Genomic DNA, 18,231 nt, shown 5'->3' on the forward strand with positions numbered 1-18,231 from the left:
TATTAACGTCTTTTTAAAGTTCATAACGTCATTTTTGTAATTAAGTTCTTAATTACTCTTAAGGGATTTGATTTAAAAAAAATTTATAAAGGCAATTCTTTGTTAAAAGTGTTAAAGAATCTAAAACATAACTTTTATGTTCAGATACTAAAATCAATTTTCCGACTATGGTCAGAGCCCTTAAGCGAAATTTCAATATTCTATACCAACATTCATATGTAGATTTTCTAGACTCCCTTTCTTTCATTTTATGTCTTAAAAATTTCAATGATGAAAACATGATTTCTTGATTTCACGATTTCACATTAGCAAGATTATGCATCTGGAATTCTCTACGGCTACGGCTAAAGTGGCGAGGGAAATGGCGAGTAAGGCATGTAATGGCGGGTGAAAGCAAGCTTGATATTTGACTTACGTCATTATATCGACTTTGCTTATACGGTATTTTGGTGTTTTTCCCGTACAGAACAAAGTAGACAACGACATGTCGCCTTTGGTGACGACCCGTACGGGCAGCCCCGCAACCGTAGCCGTAGAATATCCCCGATACATAATCTCACTATTATCTTTTATACCGATAGTTGACCAAAAATACTGAAATACCAACATAAAAAAGGTCTTAATTAACGATACCGAGATACTCTTGAAATCGAGCTTGAAATGTATCGATCACCGATCATCTTTTCCCTAATACCGATGTTTACCGATCTAGAAATAGCCAATCGATGCTGATGGGTCCCGGGTCCTCAAAGATGAACTATACGTTCAGAACCGCACAAACTCCCATATAAGGAAATTTACCAAGTTGGTAAATATCTCTTTTTGACCTTTCCTACGTTTCTGACGTCATTAAATTCTGCTGACTGTGGTTGCCATGTCAGATAATCTTAAAGCTATCAGTCATTTGTTAAGGGGTTAAGCTTATATGGTTTTTGAGAGAAACAACCGTTGTATTCCTTTTTATTGACAACAAACAAAATTTACAACTTGAGAAATGTGTCATATTTCGTGAGAAAAAAAGCAACTTGACTCACTTTTTGATCTAATTGATTAACGTTGGCTCATGCAATAAAGAACAAAAGGGACTAGGTACGAGTTTGGCGTGTGCCAGAAAGAGAAAGTTTGTAGACCAGAAATAACAAGTTACTTAAACTACGTGCACCGCAATAAAAATTTAAATCTCTCAAAACCTTATGATCTTGTATGATGAGTGTATGTATGTATAATTCATAAGCCAGAAAGAGTGCACCAGGCATATAATTCATATCCGACAGTGGTATGCAAGCTAAAGTAATAAAATAATAGCATATTTTTTAGTAGAAAAATAGGAAAATTTAACGCTCAACGAATTGCCACTGGAATGAGAAGGATTATTAGTCAACCTTTTGCCTAGAGAGTAAGTTTACACTACCTACTTCATAACATGATTTTCTGGTCACGACTATGGTCAAGAAAATCGCCGCCAAAAATTTGTTCGTTATGGTTCATTCCATCATCACACGCATCAAGTTTCAAATTTTCGTCCTATTGCGCTATGCCACCTTAGCTTTATCAAGAGCAATCAAGAAGAAAAAGAATTTTACAACCTAGGCTTCTACTCAATCTCTTATCAAAAAAGTTATATAGAAAGAATATCTATAGAGGTCTGTGATCAGACAATTCCAAACTAACTAACTATGCGGTAACGATTATGACACGGGGTGCACCACGGATAACGCTTAGAAATCCATTTTCTAAAGTTGTGTGTGTTGTAGTAAGATGAATCTTTAATTTTCATTCATTAAAGGTCACTTTTTGATGATTTTTGAAAGTAAATTTTAATTTTTTTTTGTCTTTTATGATAAATGACTCATTACAATCTACAATCTAAAGGCTTGGGGACACGAAACACTTTTTTGTTTTATGGGACAAAAAGTGAGGGAAATACCCACGGGACGATGGAGCAAAATTGATTCGAATCAATTTTGCTCCATTGTCCCAAGGACAAAAGTGAGATTTCACTTTTTATGGTACAAAGAAAAATGGGGTTGGGACACCAGAAAGAACCTTCTCATGTGTAACCAAGCCTTAAGTTTCCTCTTTTCGATGCCTAAGAAAACATTTCTCTGATAGAGCTTGAGAAAATTGAACTCAAAGTGTTAAAGTTTTTCGTGTACACCTTTTCGACCGCAGCCGCCAATTGCCGCGCGGACATTTCTTTATCCGCTTTATCCCACTAAAACCGCCCCAGTCCTTTTTTTCTTACCGATAGACAATAGAGAAATGTGTCAAAAAGGATTGGATCGAGTTTAGTGGGATAATTAAATAAGTAAGTGGCACGCGCCTGACCGCGCGACTACGGTCCGGTAATCAATGGACAAAGATACGTAAATATTTTAGTTTAATCCAACAAATTCTTTCAAGAATAATATCTATATCATCTTTTACAAATTAAATTCAATTTTCTATCAATTAAAAAAAAAATTATCCATACTTAAAAAAAAAGAGAAATTCCTTTAGGAACAAAATGTTAACCAAAAAATGTACCCAAAATTTTCCCTAAAATAATTAGGTCAAAATTCACAAGATAATCTTCATAAAGCTATTAAACAAATTTTAATTGTTAAAATGAAATAGATGAAATTGCTTTGCCTCTAAATCAGATAATAATTGAAATTGTCTAGAATTTCTTCACAAAACTTATCAAAAGGTATCTTATAAGTCATCTTGTAAGCTTATACTATGATGTAAGCCTACACACCACATGACCTCTTTAATTAGAGTCAACAATTTCCAAGAATGACTCTTACAGTAAATTTGACCTATGTTTAAAATATGACAAGCATAGAAAAAGGGACCAAAATATCGTGTCTGTGCAAGGATTTATAAGCGAAACAAAAAAATTCAAATAAATTAATCTATATAAAAATCATAAAAAATATGAACACTTTTACACTACAAGAAGAAAATTATTATTTAAAGCTACTTACTATGGAGTACAAAAATGCACAGTCAATTTTTGAAAAAAAAAATTTAAAGAGCGGTTGACCATTACCAATTCAAAAGAATGCAGTAGCCTGGTGGGTCGACTTAACCTGGGGGGCAATTTTAGAAGATTTTGATTCGGTGCCTCCTATTAAAAGTAAATATTGTTTTAAAAATAACGCAAGCGAAGCGAGCACGAAATTCTTTGGGTATTTTCTCTATTTCCGCGCCCCTTTGAAAAACCTCCACTGGGGGGGGGGGCATTCCTGCCCACCGGTGTATTTAAAAGCCAGTCTATACGTATATGAAAGATGCATGCTGAACTGAATTCAAATATCATTGACCAGGCTTTACCTGCATGCCAAAATTATTCGGGAAATCAATAACTCATTTGACTAAATTTTTTACGGCTTTCTACCCCCTATAGGTTCCACGATTAGGGGAAACCACCAGAGAGTCACTCCTTCTCGAACAGAATGAAATATCTCCCAATAGGATAGTCGCAAATTTGAAAATATTATATCTAAAAATTGGAATTTCACTACACAATCAAATTATTGACATCTGTAATATTGGTGTCCGGAGATAGTAAATCATCCGGTTCGCGCTCAAACGGATCCGGTATGATTAGTGCGTCACTAAAGGTCCTTTCTAAAGGCCTCAAGTCTTCATCTTCTTCATTACTTATTTGGTTCCCATAGCTACCACTAGCCTCGTTTTCATGCGACTCGTGTTCTCCACTTTCGTTTGATAAACAGTCTTCGGCGCAATCTATTATCCTTGTATTACTGTCTATTAAAAGATGCGAAATGTTCGTTGGGTCCTGAAAATTTGTGGCGGCCGCTTGTGAATTCTCGCGGCCCGCGTCTTGTGCCATGCGTAAGATATCTTCACATGTTGTTGTTATCAGGTCAGGGGATATAGATTGTGAAACGGATTTCGTTTTGCGCAACTGTTGATTTTTACGTTGGAACGATTTGCGAGCGATGTAGGGATGTTGGTTGCTTTTCATCGGGACGGCAGGAAGCCCTGAGGAGGAGGTGGTCGACGACAGGACCATACTCCGTGGTCTAAAAGGCCTATCCTCTTCCACAGGTGATAGAAAGTCTGTACTATCTTGATTCTGTTGCTGAGAATTAGGTGATGAACCCAACATTGAAGGGTTTATAGGAGAAGAAGCACCGACTGGAAGAGAATTTTGTCTCGTGATTGCGGTAGTGTGTTTGTACGAATGGTTTTTGACATTTTTGAGACGACTCAATGTTGTAGTGTTCGAAATGCCACTCCCTGATTTCATAACACTGTAAAAGAGATAAAATTAAGATGTTAGATCTTAGAATAAGCGAGTTTTTGTGGCTTAAACTCAGCCAAGATTACAGTAATTTGACAATCTAAAGTTAAAAGACTATGCTGTCAAGGTGTCGTTTCACATTATTGATTGATATATAATAAGGTTGATATATAATTGAAAAACACTTACATTCGTACTCCAAATTTGTCTTCTAATAAACGCTTTAAATTTTCCAAAGTGTTTCTTAAATCAGATGTTCCTATTTCATTGTGGTAACGTAACTGAAAACATCAAGAAAAAAAAGGAAAATTGCAGAATGAATAGAACTGAATGCGACAAACATGCCTAGATAAGCAATAGTCAGTGTTGAATCAATGTGAGTGCAAGTTCTTTCATTCGCAAGATATTGAAAAAAGATTTTATTGACAAAAGTGTTAACTTCGAATAAGTAGTTTCTCTTACCTGGGCTATATTCTTATTCAATAAAAATACGCCATAGTGAAATTGAAACTCTTTTCCTTTCAGATATAACGGAAACCTGTAATAAAACAGATAAAGGCAAATTTTAAGGTATTTTTTAGAAACACATATTTTTCATAAAACAAAAGAGATTCGAATGGGTATGAAAAACGCCTTGTTTTATAATAAATGGGATATCAAATTATATTATTTTACAGCTGAAAAAAAGAATAAGAAAAGTTTGGCGTGGGAATTCGATCAATCATAGTGTGCGAGGGGGTTCCAGGTCCCACCTAAAAATTCAGGTCCCACCTAGCCCTAAAATTCCCACCCTCAATCCAGACTCTCGGATCACAGCTAAAAATGCTATCCCCACAAAAAATTTAACGAATTCGAGGATCGAAACAAAAATTCATACACTATAATAATAAAAAGGAGAAAAGTTTAGTATAGTAAAAGAATAATTTATAGAATATAAAATTTAGAAAAAATTATAATTAAATTGGAAAAAACTAATATTAAGTTTTACCAAAACACCAATAACCCCACCTAAAGAAATTAATCCCTACCTTAACTTGTTTCTCCCACCTAAACCCTGAAAATTTCCAAATCCCGCCAGGAAATTTTCGACCCAAAACACTAATAACGGGTAATTTGAATCAAAAATATCTTAAATGCTTTGTGTAAGCAAAAAACAATAACAGTACTCAATGTTAATAGTAACAGAGCTTTATACTAGTTAGAGTAAAGAAAATTAGTTTTAAGTTAAAAAACGAGTCGAAAGTGTCTTACTCTCGTTGACGATCTGTCAGTTTGTCGGTGACGGGATCAAACACCGACGATCGGGATCCCATCGCTTTGATCGGGTATCGCAACGGAAGCTCCAGAAACTTCGCCATCATGTAAACCAGTTGTGCAACGTAGCCGAGGGAAACAGACAGCATGGTGTCATCTTCACCTGGAAAAGAAAGTTGTAAATAACTTTATAGAAATTTTGACTTTGACTTAAAGGTTTTCTACGGGAATAAAAGGAGCTTGTTTTAGGCAGTGTCTTCATGACGAGTCAGATAAATTAAAGCTACTTTTTTACGCAACGATATCCTGCAAACAAGTGAAAGATCAAAAGTTGTTTCGAGACGTGACCTCACATTCTATGTATTGCTTTTGTAAACAAAAAATAGCAAAGTTGGTTTCGATCAAATTTACAATCGAATGTTTTGATTATAAGATAGAAAACGTTCTATTTATCATAAACATAAAAACATTCGAAAGAGTATCAGTAAAAATTCCTTTGTTTGAGGAATGTTTTTTTATTCAATGTATTTTCATTTTTTCGAAACCTTTTTCTAATCTTGTTGCACTTGTTTTTACTACATCAGCTAATCGGACCTTTAAATCAAAACAAAACCTTTAATGCGATGATAGTAAAATTACTAAACGTAGCATTTATGAATATTGTATGACCTGAGCAGTGTTAGTGGCTGATAGTAAGTATGAATTTTGAGTGTTGCATTATTGGAGCTTTTTTTAACGAATCAAATCGTTTAAAGTTGACGTATGCCGAAAAATAAGGGTTCTTCAAAACTAACTTAGTGAGCTCGCCTGCAAACAAATACTCCTTTATTTCTTAAGACTCAAAATCTGTCTCAAAAGTATGCGATACACTTGACATTTTTTAATCGATTCCTTGACACCCAGCTATAACAGACGAGCAGGTACGAGGAGCTGTTACGAACATGAAATGCTTTTGGGGCACCAACTTTACAATGAGTCGATTTGAAAAGTCAAGAATTAAATTTAATTGAGAAATAATTATAGGAATTGTAAAAAAGCATGATCAAGTCAATCTTACCAACAAAATCTTCAGAATTTGGCAAACGTACGCCAGATATTGCATATTCGTGTTTGCTATCCTTTAATGCTGGTAGCTGCGAGAAAAAATTAAATTTTCAACAAAAGTGTAAAAATTTAAATATCCTTGTAAAAACCTGAAATCGAAATTCCACAAGGCTCCAATTGTAAAGAGTGTTGCCAAAGTATCCAAAGATATGTATTCATTCTCACTTACCTCTATAATTGGGAATATGTAGCTCAATTCAGCAGCTAATTGCCTTCTCCGATGTGCTAAACGGCTTGTAAATTGACTGAGCGATTCTCTAAAAATGCAGATGTGTGTATACATGAAGCATGAGACACGAGGAGAACAGGATAGAAGCAATGTACAGAATGGAAATTAACAATCGATAATCAACGCCAATAAAACATAAAACTTCTTGAGAATCATGAATCGTTGTGAGAAATACAACATATTAAAAAGTGATGCAGCGCTCGGGAATAAAATGGACTTCTCTCTACAAGAACTTAAATCATGATGTATGGCGGGGGTTTACACGTCTTTTTTTAAGAAACACACTTTTAAGAAACACGAGGCTCAGAATGCCTAAAAAACTAAGAATAACATTTTTTTATTCGTCTTTTTTAAGAACCTTCTAATCAAAACAAATGTTTTTTTCTTTGCATGAAAAATATGTAAAAAAGTTTAGAAACATGTAAGAAACATTTTTTAAGGCTCAAAAGACCAATTTCTTAAGAAACATTTGAGGCTGCTTGGTAAAACTAGTTTCTTAAAAAAAAACGTGTATTGTATAAAGTTAATTGTATTGCATTATGTTCATACTTATTGATCATGTGCGCTGAATGGCTTATTTTCATTCGTGAAATGTATTGCTCTAAATCATCAGTCTTTTCTTCCAAAATCCTCTCTAGAAATAAATTGTTGAAATCATGTTACACAAGGTTAAGAGTGTAAACATCTACCAGTTCTTATTATTCTTTATCCGCAAAAAAAATAGGGCTTTTCCAGAAATAGTCTGTGCCCCCTGTTGAGGATATCGGATATCCAGGGGGTTAACGATTTTTGTTCAAAAGTGGATATTCAGGGGTTAAATATCTACAAGGGAGTGGATATCCAGGGTGAAGTGGATTTTCAAGTAAAAAATATGATATCCAGGGGTAAGCATCTTTATAAAAGAGGATGTCCAGGGGTTGAGCATATTTTTAAGAGTAGATATCTTTACTAATAAAGTAGGATATCCAGGGGGTTTGATACTTCGAAAAATCAATATCCTCAACAGTGGGGTAAAAAATTTTTCTGGAAAAGCCCATTATCGTAAATATCCGGTCATTCAGAAAAAATTTTTTTTATAACAGTAGGGGGATGAAGAGAGCATTTATTTTTTTTCTTCGAATTTTTATTTACGCAAACTGTCTGAAATGTTGGCTAGAAAGCACCTGGATTCCATTTCCTTAGATACTTAAGTCTCCTTAGCAACTAATACCTACTGTTTAAGGTGTAAAAATTAAGCTTCCCTAAATATTAGGCGAAATTGATTTTTCTACAAAATTTTAGCTCATTTCTTGTCTCCAACAAAATCACATTGAATTCTTTTAAAAGAATTTATACCTCTTTTCCGTAATTCTTCTTTCTCTCGATCTCTTGCACGTTTTTCTGTGGATTGGAAATAAGTATACATAATATAATGTATGAAATATATGTTAACAAGCGATACTTTTATGGACCTACGTGGTTATGCATTTAACACATATAATTGATATCTACGTGAGCATGACCAATAAAACAATCATTCAGAACACAAATAGTGACGATCTATCAAAATTTGTCGTTTGTTGGCCCAGCTAGCTTTAGCGTAGTGGGCCTTTCATTAGCATTCTGCCCGGTGTCAGTGTGTAATAATTTACTAGGCGATACGCGTTTTCAAGCACAGCACAGGCTAGTACATATTGTGAAGGATTTGATTGGCTGTTAGAACATGATTGACAGAATAAAAAACAATTGAAATCGTCTTTATTGGTTAAAAACATAAAAGGAGAAAATACAATTAACTATTAAAACTATAAGAATATAACAGATGTAGTACGTTTTAAGAAAAACAATGTGATTTACACAGAAATAACCGTAACAAACCTTCTCTTTAGGAAGATGTTCTTTTAAAAAGTTGTTTTTACATTTCTCTATCATGCACTCTCAGTTTTAAGGGTTTTATATGAGACCTTTTAGATGCTAATTTGAAGAAAGACCTTATCAGTCTGAATTCAAACCTTTTAGGTTTAGTTTTGAGACCTTAGCCGGTCTAATATTTACTTAGATGTTAGTATATCATGAAAGGTCTGAATTGAAACTCTTGTGTGGCCGATTGAGACCTTGCAAGGTTTCCATTCAAGCAAGGTCTTGTTCTATACACCAAAAAGGTCTCCTTTGTATTTTCGAAATAAGACCTTCATGGTCTGTTCTTGGAAACGGTCTTATTCAACACTTCTAAAGGTCTCAATCACGCGTTTGAAATAAGACCTTCTTAGGTCTGCCTGATACAAGCCTTTTCAATAGACACGATAGTGAACATCCGATAGACAAGATAAAAGGGCTTTAATGGAGACCTCTAAAGGTCTCAATTTCGCGCGCTGTAAAAGGTCGCCAAAAAGGTCTCCTTCAAGACTTCTAAAGGCTCACTGGTTTGAAACAAGACCTTTTCAGGTCTGCCATTTACAGGCCTTTTCAATAGACACGATAGTGAACATCCAATAGACACGATAAAAAGGGCTTTTATGAAGACCTCTAAGGGTCTCGATTTCGCGCGCTTTATAAAATCTAGAGCAGTGTAACGACTTCTTTCGAATTTTCGAACGTCGTTCGAAATTCGAAAAGTTCAAAATTGGATCAAAGTGCAAAATTACAATCAAAACAATTTTGGAGCCAAAAGGGTGAAGACGTTCTGAAGATAGTCTGAAAAGCGAAAAGAAAAAAAGGTAAGTAACACAATCTTCACGTAATAAAATTTCTTAAAATCTTTTTTTTTGTCAACTGGACAGCTATATATCTTTCGATCGGATGAATCCTTTTTTCTTCCACAAAAATGGAGCTTTATTGTTGCAAATACACCCATGGAAAGCTTTGCTTTGGCGAGGCTCGATCGAATTTTGTGCTTGTATTTATTAATCCTACTAGCTAGGGTTTTACGAAATTTTATTTTATTTTTTGTGCAATATTCGTTCTAAATCTTTTATTATATATTTTTTTCAGCTTTGACATTAACGAGAATCTAACCCAACATCATGTGAGCCCATGTCACTGTCGCTGTAAATCCCACCATCACAATTTCTAAACGTTTGTTTAAAGTATGGCCAGAACAAAATCGACTCTCTGCTGAGGTAAGAATTGAATATATCTTTGCCCAATTTGTTTTTTTTTCTGGAAAACTTTGAAGAGCTGGATCAAAAGTGAAGAATTTTTCAAATTTTCTAATAATGACATTCCCATTCCGATGAAGTAATAGGCCTAAAAGCCAGTTTTGTGATCTTTATCTCACTTCTCTTGAATTTTTTAGCACGCAACTATCCAGCTTTCATGTTAGCACGCAACTATCCAGTTCGTTAAAGTTTCGTGTCACCGTCACCAACAAACGTCTATTCAATTTTCAACTCTTGGACGTTTGTTTGACAATCTGGTTTACAGTCGTACTTACATAAACAGCTAGAATTTGTCGTGAATCATCATCATTGTCATGAACAAACTGGACACGTACAATACATCTCTTGTACGTTTCGATATCAAAGAACTATTATATACATAATATAATGGATATTTGTTAGAAAAATATCTAGAAATCCTATTGGGTATAATATATCTTTTAGATTGAAATTTTTGAATGTATTTTTATTCTCTTCTTCTCTTAATTATTGTTAGGTTTTGTTTCGGTAATTTAGGCCTTTTGAAAATTACAGACCTTCAAAAACGAGTACTAAACATAGTTTCTTTTAGGCACTAATATGGTCTAATTTTGAACAAGACCCTAAACGTTCTGCGATAACGGACTTTTTTCGAAAGGTCTCGTTTAAAATAAGACCTTTTAGGTATGATAGAATCAGAGCCCTTGAAGTCTCTTTCGGGATCTAGAATAGTCTCTAATGGGCGCGCTAAAGGTCTGATTTAGAACAAGACCCTAAACGTTCTGCGATAACGGACTTTTTTCGAAAGGTCTCGTTTAAAATAAGACCTTTTAGGTATGATAGAATTAGAACCCTTGAAGTCTCTTTCGGGATCTAGAATAGTCTCTATTGGGCGCGATAAAGGTCTTATTAAAATCAAGACCTTAAGGTCTGATTTAGAACAAGACCCAAAACGTTCTGCGATAACGGATCGTTACCTGATACACCCAAAAGGTCTTAATAAAGACCTTTAAAACTGAGAGTGTGTGAACAGTTCAGTTGTTCACGTGTTAGGAAAAAAACTAACATCTCTGTATATAAGATTAAATATTATGAATTATTTCTCATTGCTGTAAATCAGACATAGCCGAATGGTCTAAGGCGTCTATGGCTTGTATTAGCGACTCCAGGTTCAAATCCCCTTTGCTACTCAAGTCTTGTTAAGTTCATATTTTTATTCGCTGGGCCTTCATGCCCTCAGGGCTTCTTGTTTCTTATAAGAAACACGTTTAGAAACCAAAATCTTATGCTCAAACACAAATATCATTTCATATTCAAGACTTCATGTAGGACACTGTCAACAAGAAGGTACAGATCATGCACCATGCCAAAAATGGCTTAAAATAAGGTTTTTGTAATAACTTGCCCAAATTACATCAAAAATTAGGGAAAATCTCAGAAAACCTCTATATTAACATTAGAAAGGGTAAAAGATGGTTAAAATCACTCCAGGGGGTTAAATGGCCCAAATATGGCTAATTTGTTGTCCAGACAAAAAGATCGTCCTAAAAAGGGCCATTTAAGCTTAGTCTATACCAAACCTAGTTTAAACTAAAGCTGAATGGTTGTATTAACTCCTAATAGTAAAATGGCCCACTTTTTACGTTCTTGGGTCCCAAAATAGGATAATAAAGTTGTCCTTAATTTTGACCGTGATATTTTACAAAAAGGACAATTTATTGTCCTTTTTGGGACCGAATAAACAAAATTTGCTACCTGAAAATTAATTGTGAACCATTCATACAGTTTTGTGAAAAATTTTAGCTTAAATAAGCTGATAGTTTTGGCACTATTTTAGAAAAGATAAAAATGGTTGAATCCCTAGTGTTAAAGCACAGAAAGTGGTTAGTTAAAGCACAAAAAGTGGTTAGTTAAAATACATTTGCCTTTAGGACAACAGATTGTCCACGAGAGGGGCCGTTCAACGATTTTAATTTTAATTATCTTATGTTTGAGGTATTTCGAACCTGATCTGTAAGGATCTTGAATAAATTTTTGTTTAAAGTTGATTTTCATGACAATTAATTGCCCATACTTTACAACATTTAGGACAGCAATTTATTGTCCATTTTTGGACCTTTTTACAAGATTTTAGAATTGGAATCTTGTTGTAGGATAATGTTCTACATGTGTACCAAATTTTGACTTGACTGGAGCACCATATCAAGACTTATTGATCTTGGATAACTCATTAGTGTATCCTTTCAGTTAGGACAATTCATTGTCCTTTTTAGGACCGCATTTCAAAAGCTTATATCTCTTTAAGTATACCTTTTACAGTTACGGGACCAGCATGGGTCCGAAGACGCACCTTTTAACTTAACCATGGGTATCAATGTAGGGCTTAGTAGACATTTATGAGTCTGTAATTTTCAAAACTAGCCAGGGGTGTAAAGATGGTGCAAAAAAAGCCAATTTTGTACCTTCTTTTTGACAGTGTCCTGTAGAGCAAAAAAAACATCTATCTCATCGAAAAATGGAGTAATTTGGCTACGAACATTGATGTTGAAAATAAGAAATAATCAATGATCAAATCACAAAGTTCAAAAAAACCTTTTTTAGCAGTCTTTTTGGCTGAAATTTACCTAAAATCTTTTTCTCCCGAAAATCGGCTCAGTCACATTTGAGGGTTTATAGTTATGTATCTTTGTACAAAAATTTCATAAAGCATGAAAGAGCCAATCTCGAGAAAAGCTGGCTGGTAATGAACGCACGCATGCACGAACGAACATGGGTTAATTTATAGGATCTCCACCGGGGTAGGTCCAAAAAAATGATACAACGGGAATAGTAGCGTATAATGTATGAACTTTAACAACTTTTATTCAGATTAATTTAATTTCTTTAATTCTAATTTTACGCAAATCAGCTTTTTGAAATTTCTTGTGTGTTATTCACGAATCAGCCGATAGTCAGTCAAAAATGCCCTCAAGAACGCCAATTTTTGTCAAACATAGCAAATTACAGTGGAAAAATTTCGCATGAATTTAACTTTGTAAAAAAGGCAAAATTCCTTAAAACGCAAAATCAAATCAGGCGAAAAATTAATCTGATTTAAGTAAAATATTAGGGAAATGAAACAATCAGTCAGCCTACAAATTTAATCATTTTCTACCTTCATCATGTTTTTGTTTCAATTGATTCAGTTCCTCTGAAAGGAGTTTATTTGTAAATGTCAGTAACTCTTTCTTTGATGTCTAAAAAGAAAGAATTTATAAATTCTTTAAAAAACCAAACATAAAATACCTATATATTTGAATACAAGTTTCAGAAACTATGTTCCTTATAGTAGGGGGCCTATTTCTGAGAGGGATGACGCGGATTAGGCCTGCGAAAACTTTTTATTTATGACCGAAATAGTGAGGCCATAGGCAAAACTGCAAGGGAAAATATAAGGGGTAGAGAAATAGCTGATTTTCAAAAGTCAAAATAGAGGGAAATGATTGGTACCATCTGAAAGAGTATGAAATTCTGAGCAAAAAATTGTATTACAACAACTCTCTGACTAAAACACACATGAAAATACAGCCGCTTGAAGTTCAAAAACATACCGACGTCAGTATGACCAAGAAAAGATTTGACGTCAAATCACAGTAGAGCTGACAGTTAGTTGGTCTTAAAGGTTTAGCCCCCTACTATTATCAAGCTTTTAAGCGTACAAAGTACAATGTTTAAGTGCTGTTGTCTATTGATTTTATAACAGTTTTGGTAGCTTGTCAATATGGCGCGCCGTTGCGGAAAAAAATAAAAAAAAAGATTTTTTTGAAAAAAAAAATTTTTTGATGTAAAAAAAAAACTTTTTGATGTAAAAAAAAACTTTTTGATGTAAAAAAAAACTTTTTTATGTAAAAAAAAACTTCTTTATGTAAAAAAAACTTTTTTATGTAAAAAAGAAATTTTTGATGTAAAAAAAACTTTAATGTCAGAAAAATAAAAGTTTTATAAGAATAATAAAAAAACAGCTGGAAAAAAATCTACCATGCTTAAAAACGGAAAAAAAGTAAACATACAATATCGACTATGCTTTCAGCTTGGTGGCTGGCTCGCCTCCGCCTAGTTGGCCCGGCCCATTTGGCCTACTATATGGCCCACGTTTTGGCTTGCTGATTTTGCTGAATAAGCAGTTTTTAAAAAAGCGAGTAAGAGTCGATCGTCGATATAAGGGGAAAATTACGAAATTTATTATAGACCCTTGCGGCCCGGCAATCACCCTTACGGGGAAGGTCTTGCGCTGTATTAATTGTTAAAAAAGTCCAGACCGATTTAAGGCAAAATCTAATCAGGCGCTGTGTCTTCAATTTTGATGCTACGTCTTAGATATTTTGCAGGCTTGTTTTCCATCCGGTAGAGATGCCTAACAGAAAGTTTGACCGGCTAAAAACGCCGCACGGCCCGGAAATCGTCCTTACGGGGACGTCCTGCCTGCAGCGTACCTTTCGTGGCCCGGTGACCGGTGACCGGTGACGGTGGAGTGATGAAATTTGGGATGCTTTCCTCCTTCGATATGCTTGACGTCTCCAGAAAGTTTCAAGTCGTGAAACCCACCCAGTCCGGTGCTATTGGAGGGGGTCATTTACGGTCCCGTACGAGTCCTTTGGTCCTTTAAGGTCCCCGTAGCGCCCTTCCATCAACTTTTCAGGACGTCGGACCTATTTTTTCTGAATCTACACCTAAAAAAACATGAAATATCAAAACCTGGATAAAGATTTCAATAGTGTCCCTAACCCGATTCGAACTGGGGATCGCTAGTGCGTGAACCGGGCGCCCTATACCACTGGGCCAACTTCAAGCCGTACTCGACGATAGCTTCTCAGGGATGTCATTCCTTCGCTAGCTTACGATACTAGGCGAGCTTTTATGTTTGTGTTCTGTAAAATAGTTAGGTGATATTCATAGTCGATATATTCGCTCTCCGAAAACAAAGTAGATTTTTTTTGCAACATTTTTTTTTTACATCATTTTTTTTTACATTTTTTTTTTTTTAACATCTTTTTTTTTTTTTTGGATAAATTTTTTTTTTTTACATAAAAATTTTTTTTATTTTTTTCCGCAACGGCGCCCATATGTCAACATTCATCAATTCAGAGTGACACATTGATTAAAAATAATGTAAAAGCTAAGCTTGATGATAAATATTCTATTTACTTTTTCAGTATTAGATTGATGTGCACCAAGCAGTGCATCCATTTGTCCTTGTACTGTGTTCACTTGCTGTCTGGTCTGTTGGATGGCTTTTATAACACCATGCAACCTTATAAAAATAATGACAGAAATTTAATATAAAGAGTTTGCAATCAAATCCGCATTATGTATTGCAGCACAAATAAAATAACAATGTAAATATCTTTTTGATTGAAAAATGAATCAGATTTGTTTAGTTATTCTGTAGAGATAATTTTGTTCTAATTTCACAAACAATTGTAAACCAAAAGGAAAGATATTAAGGAGATAAGTATCACCTCATTAACGAAGATTGTTTGTATGATGACTTCACCTGAGAAAACATATATAATGAATTCGATGTTGAATTTGATTCAAAATTTGGCCTCTTTAAAGTTGATAGTAAGCCAGTTACTACGCCGAAAATGTTATAAGACAATCTCGGAAGATATGATTAAAACATAAAAATCTCAAAAAGTATATCTAATAAATCCATTAATAATATGTTGAAAAAGCCAGTGGTCAAAATTTATAAGAAAGCAGATGTGTTTTTTTCTGACTACATAATATTATACACTATGAATATATTTCAAGTTATCAAGCGGATGAATTAAAGAAAAAACACAGACCTGGTGATTTGGAACTCTTGTATTTTCTGATAGTATTCGATTTTCCAGTTTTTCTTTCTGTTTGAGAAAAAGCAAAAATATATTACATTGCACATTTCCACTTTAAAAAGTAGTTTTAAGGCTGAAGATGTTTGGTTATATTGGTATTGATTTGTTGTAATGAAATCTTTGAGTGATTTCCATGGAAGCTATTGTATTGTATAGCTTATGTATAACTTACCGGTAGTGCTGAAGCTGATGCATAATATCCTCCAAACATTTGAAAAAGTAAACAATTACTTTCATACTGGCCTTCATGTTTCCTCAGCTTTAAGAAGTAAAAAAGATAACAATATTTTCAATAAGATATAAAGAAAAGCTTTCATTAAAGTAGGTAGTTGGTGTACAATAGTTTATTATAACTATTGCAATGTAATGCACTATTATTACTCTGTTCACACCTGTGCCCTGGCGTTTAAAGCAAAATCAGTATTTTTCTTGTTTTATCCAAGCTCTTTTTTAAAACACCCAATGTGGATTTATCTTGTATTCAATATGTTGCAAACCACTTTCTGCCATCAGCAAATTTTCAGAGAAATCAATTCAAATAAGTCTTACATTTTCTTGCAAGAATACCAGTCCAGAAAAGTTAATATCACTCCTCGAGATGGCACGAAATTGACCAAGTTTTCTAGCACCCCAAATGATGACAGTTATTTCAGCTATTTATTAAGTCATGTTAAGGAAAACTTTATTAGAGTAGCTAGCAAAAAACTAAAATGTTTTGGTCTGTTCCAGAAGAAATGGAAGAGTATTTAGGACTCAAGTCAAACTTGAAATCTAAATAGCTTGCACATATTTGGATTCACACACATTCAGGTACATTCGTGAAAAGCAAAAATGTTTACTCAGGAAAATTGATACTATATTGTTAATATAGAAAAGATACATAATGTATTATAAGCTGGCGATTTGTAAAATGTCTCATTGTCAAATTCCTTCCAATTTGGATTCTAAAAGGTAATATGAAACAAAATCATAAATGCACCATCAAACATTTAGGCAATGTCAATCATCATGATAAGCTAAATTCGAGAATATAAAAAAATACATGAAAATTCATACGCACCAATGTATTCTCAATAATCTCACTTTTGTAAAACACTAAAATGAAAAGGAAAAGTTAGATGCTGAACGGACCTACCTGATGATGAAAGTTAGATAGCAATAAGGAGAAAAATGAAAAATATCAGTCAGAAAATAATATAACGTTATGCATTTTCACTAAATGAGATTAAATAATCAAAAATTCATGCTTTATAACAGTTGTACCTAGTCCCTGATTAATTTCTTTTGGGGAGAAGTGAAGTAAATTTTAAGTAATCAAGTTATTTTGTCAAGCTACCTTAATTATAAAGTTCAATCAATGAACATAATTTGTTAACATGGCTGAAAGGAGTCATAAAACACCAGTTTGATAGAATCAAGTTAAAGAAATTTGAAATAACCTGTGGACAAGTCACTAGCATCATGGATTGTAAAATAAAGCATCAACAATGAGCTTTTCATAGATTTGGAAATAGGTACTAAATTTGGATCAATATTCCTTCCAATGATGCATGTTAAATGCCGCAGCCTTCGCTAAAATGAAAACAAGGTAAGTATTTCTTCAGATTTCTTTTAAATATGCATCAAACAGCCATAAAAGGTTAGGATGCTGAATGATCTTAATAAGATAAGTATAATTGTTGTTCAAAATAGCTAGTCCCAGGAAAGTTTTCATTATCTAACAAAGGTCATTCTTTGCAAATAAACACTACCTGTTGAGAAAATAAGTTTGAGTGCTTTGATGCATAATCCCTTGGTCTAAACATTGATTTCATTTTTATTATTTATCTGAAACATAAAATAAACAAGTGATACTTTTATGGACCTACCTGGTTATGCATTTAACACATTTATAATTGATATCTACGTGACGTGACCATAAACAATCATTCAGAACACAAATAGTGACAATCTATTAAAATTAGTCGTTTGTTTCTTATAAATAAAACGTTTAGAAACCAAAATTTCATGCTTTTGAAATATTCTTTCATATTCAAGACTTTGTGAGCAAAAACAAACATCTATCTCATCAAAAAATTTAGTAATTTGGCTAAGAACATTGATGTATGCTTATTAATGGTGATTCTTATTCTTAAAGATGCGTTTTTTGAGCTAACAAATTTTTTTTGCAAAAACTGCTTGAGCCATCTTTTACCTATGATGGTACCCTACTTTCATGTAAAAAAATCAGAAAAAAATAATGATCCAATTTTTCACAGAGTCCAAAAAACCTGTTTTTTAGCCGTTTTTTGGCCCAAATTTGCCCAAAATTTTTTTTCTTCGAAAATCAGGCTCCGTCACATTTTGCCCACCACCATTTTGCACCTTTGTACCAAAAATCAAAAGATTCCTATGATT

At 33.8% G+C, this 18,231-nt stretch overlaps 1 protein-coding gene and 1 long non-coding RNA gene across 2 annotated transcripts; one reads left to right on the plus strand and one right to left on the minus strand.

Annotated features, from left to right (window-relative positions):
• Positions 1 to 3,423: 3,423 nt before the first annotated feature.
• On the minus strand, positions 3,424 to 17,669 carry LOC136821012 (UV radiation resistance-associated protein-like). The gene is made up of 18 exons (XM_067077246.1): positions 17,586 to 17,669; positions 17,274 to 17,406; positions 16,895 to 16,929; positions 16,715 to 16,778; positions 16,384 to 16,487; positions 16,007 to 16,093; positions 15,787 to 15,843; positions 15,457 to 15,491; positions 15,143 to 15,248; positions 13,113 to 13,194; positions 8,178 to 8,222; positions 7,392 to 7,476; positions 6,783 to 6,870; positions 6,567 to 6,642; positions 5,507 to 5,672; positions 4,718 to 4,793; positions 4,445 to 4,536; positions 3,424 to 4,265 (listed from the first exon to the last, which is right to left on the minus strand). Exons 1-18 carry the CDS (start codon positions 17,646 to 17,648, stop codon positions 3,506 to 3,508), a joined length of 2,154 nt encoding a protein of 717 aa, XP_066933347.1. The 5' UTR covers positions 17,649 to 17,669; the 3' UTR covers positions 3,424 to 3,505.
• Positions 9,819 to 10,430, plus strand: LOC136821028 (uncharacterized). Its single transcript, XR_010848677.1, has 2 exons — positions 9,819 to 9,940; positions 10,117 to 10,430. It is a non-coding gene; the product is annotated as an uncharacterized lncRNA (long non-coding RNA).
• Positions 17,670 to 18,231: the final 562 nt, after the last annotated feature.

Source organism: Clytia hemisphaerica, unplaced genomic scaffold (assembly GCF_902728285.1).
Source record: "Clytia hemisphaerica strain Z4C2 unplaced genomic scaffold, Clytia hemisphaerica genome assembly, whole genome shotgun sequence".
NCBI classification, from domain to species: Eukaryota; Metazoa; Cnidaria; class Hydrozoa; order Leptothecata; family Clytiidae; genus Clytia; species Clytia hemisphaerica.

Coding starts and splice junctions, on each gene's coding strand:
- LOC136821012 (XM_067077246.1), bottom strand. CDS start 17,648: ATGAAATCAATGTTTAGACCAAGGGATTATGCATCAAAGCACTCAAAC. Junction 4,794..5,506: donor CTGACAGATCGTCAACGAGA/GTAAGACACTTT, acceptor GTTTTATTACAG/GTTTCCGTTATATCTGAAAG. Junction 4,537..4,717: donor TGAATAAGAATATAGCCCAG/GTAAGAGAAACT, acceptor TGATGTTTTCAG/TTACGTTACCACAATGAAAT.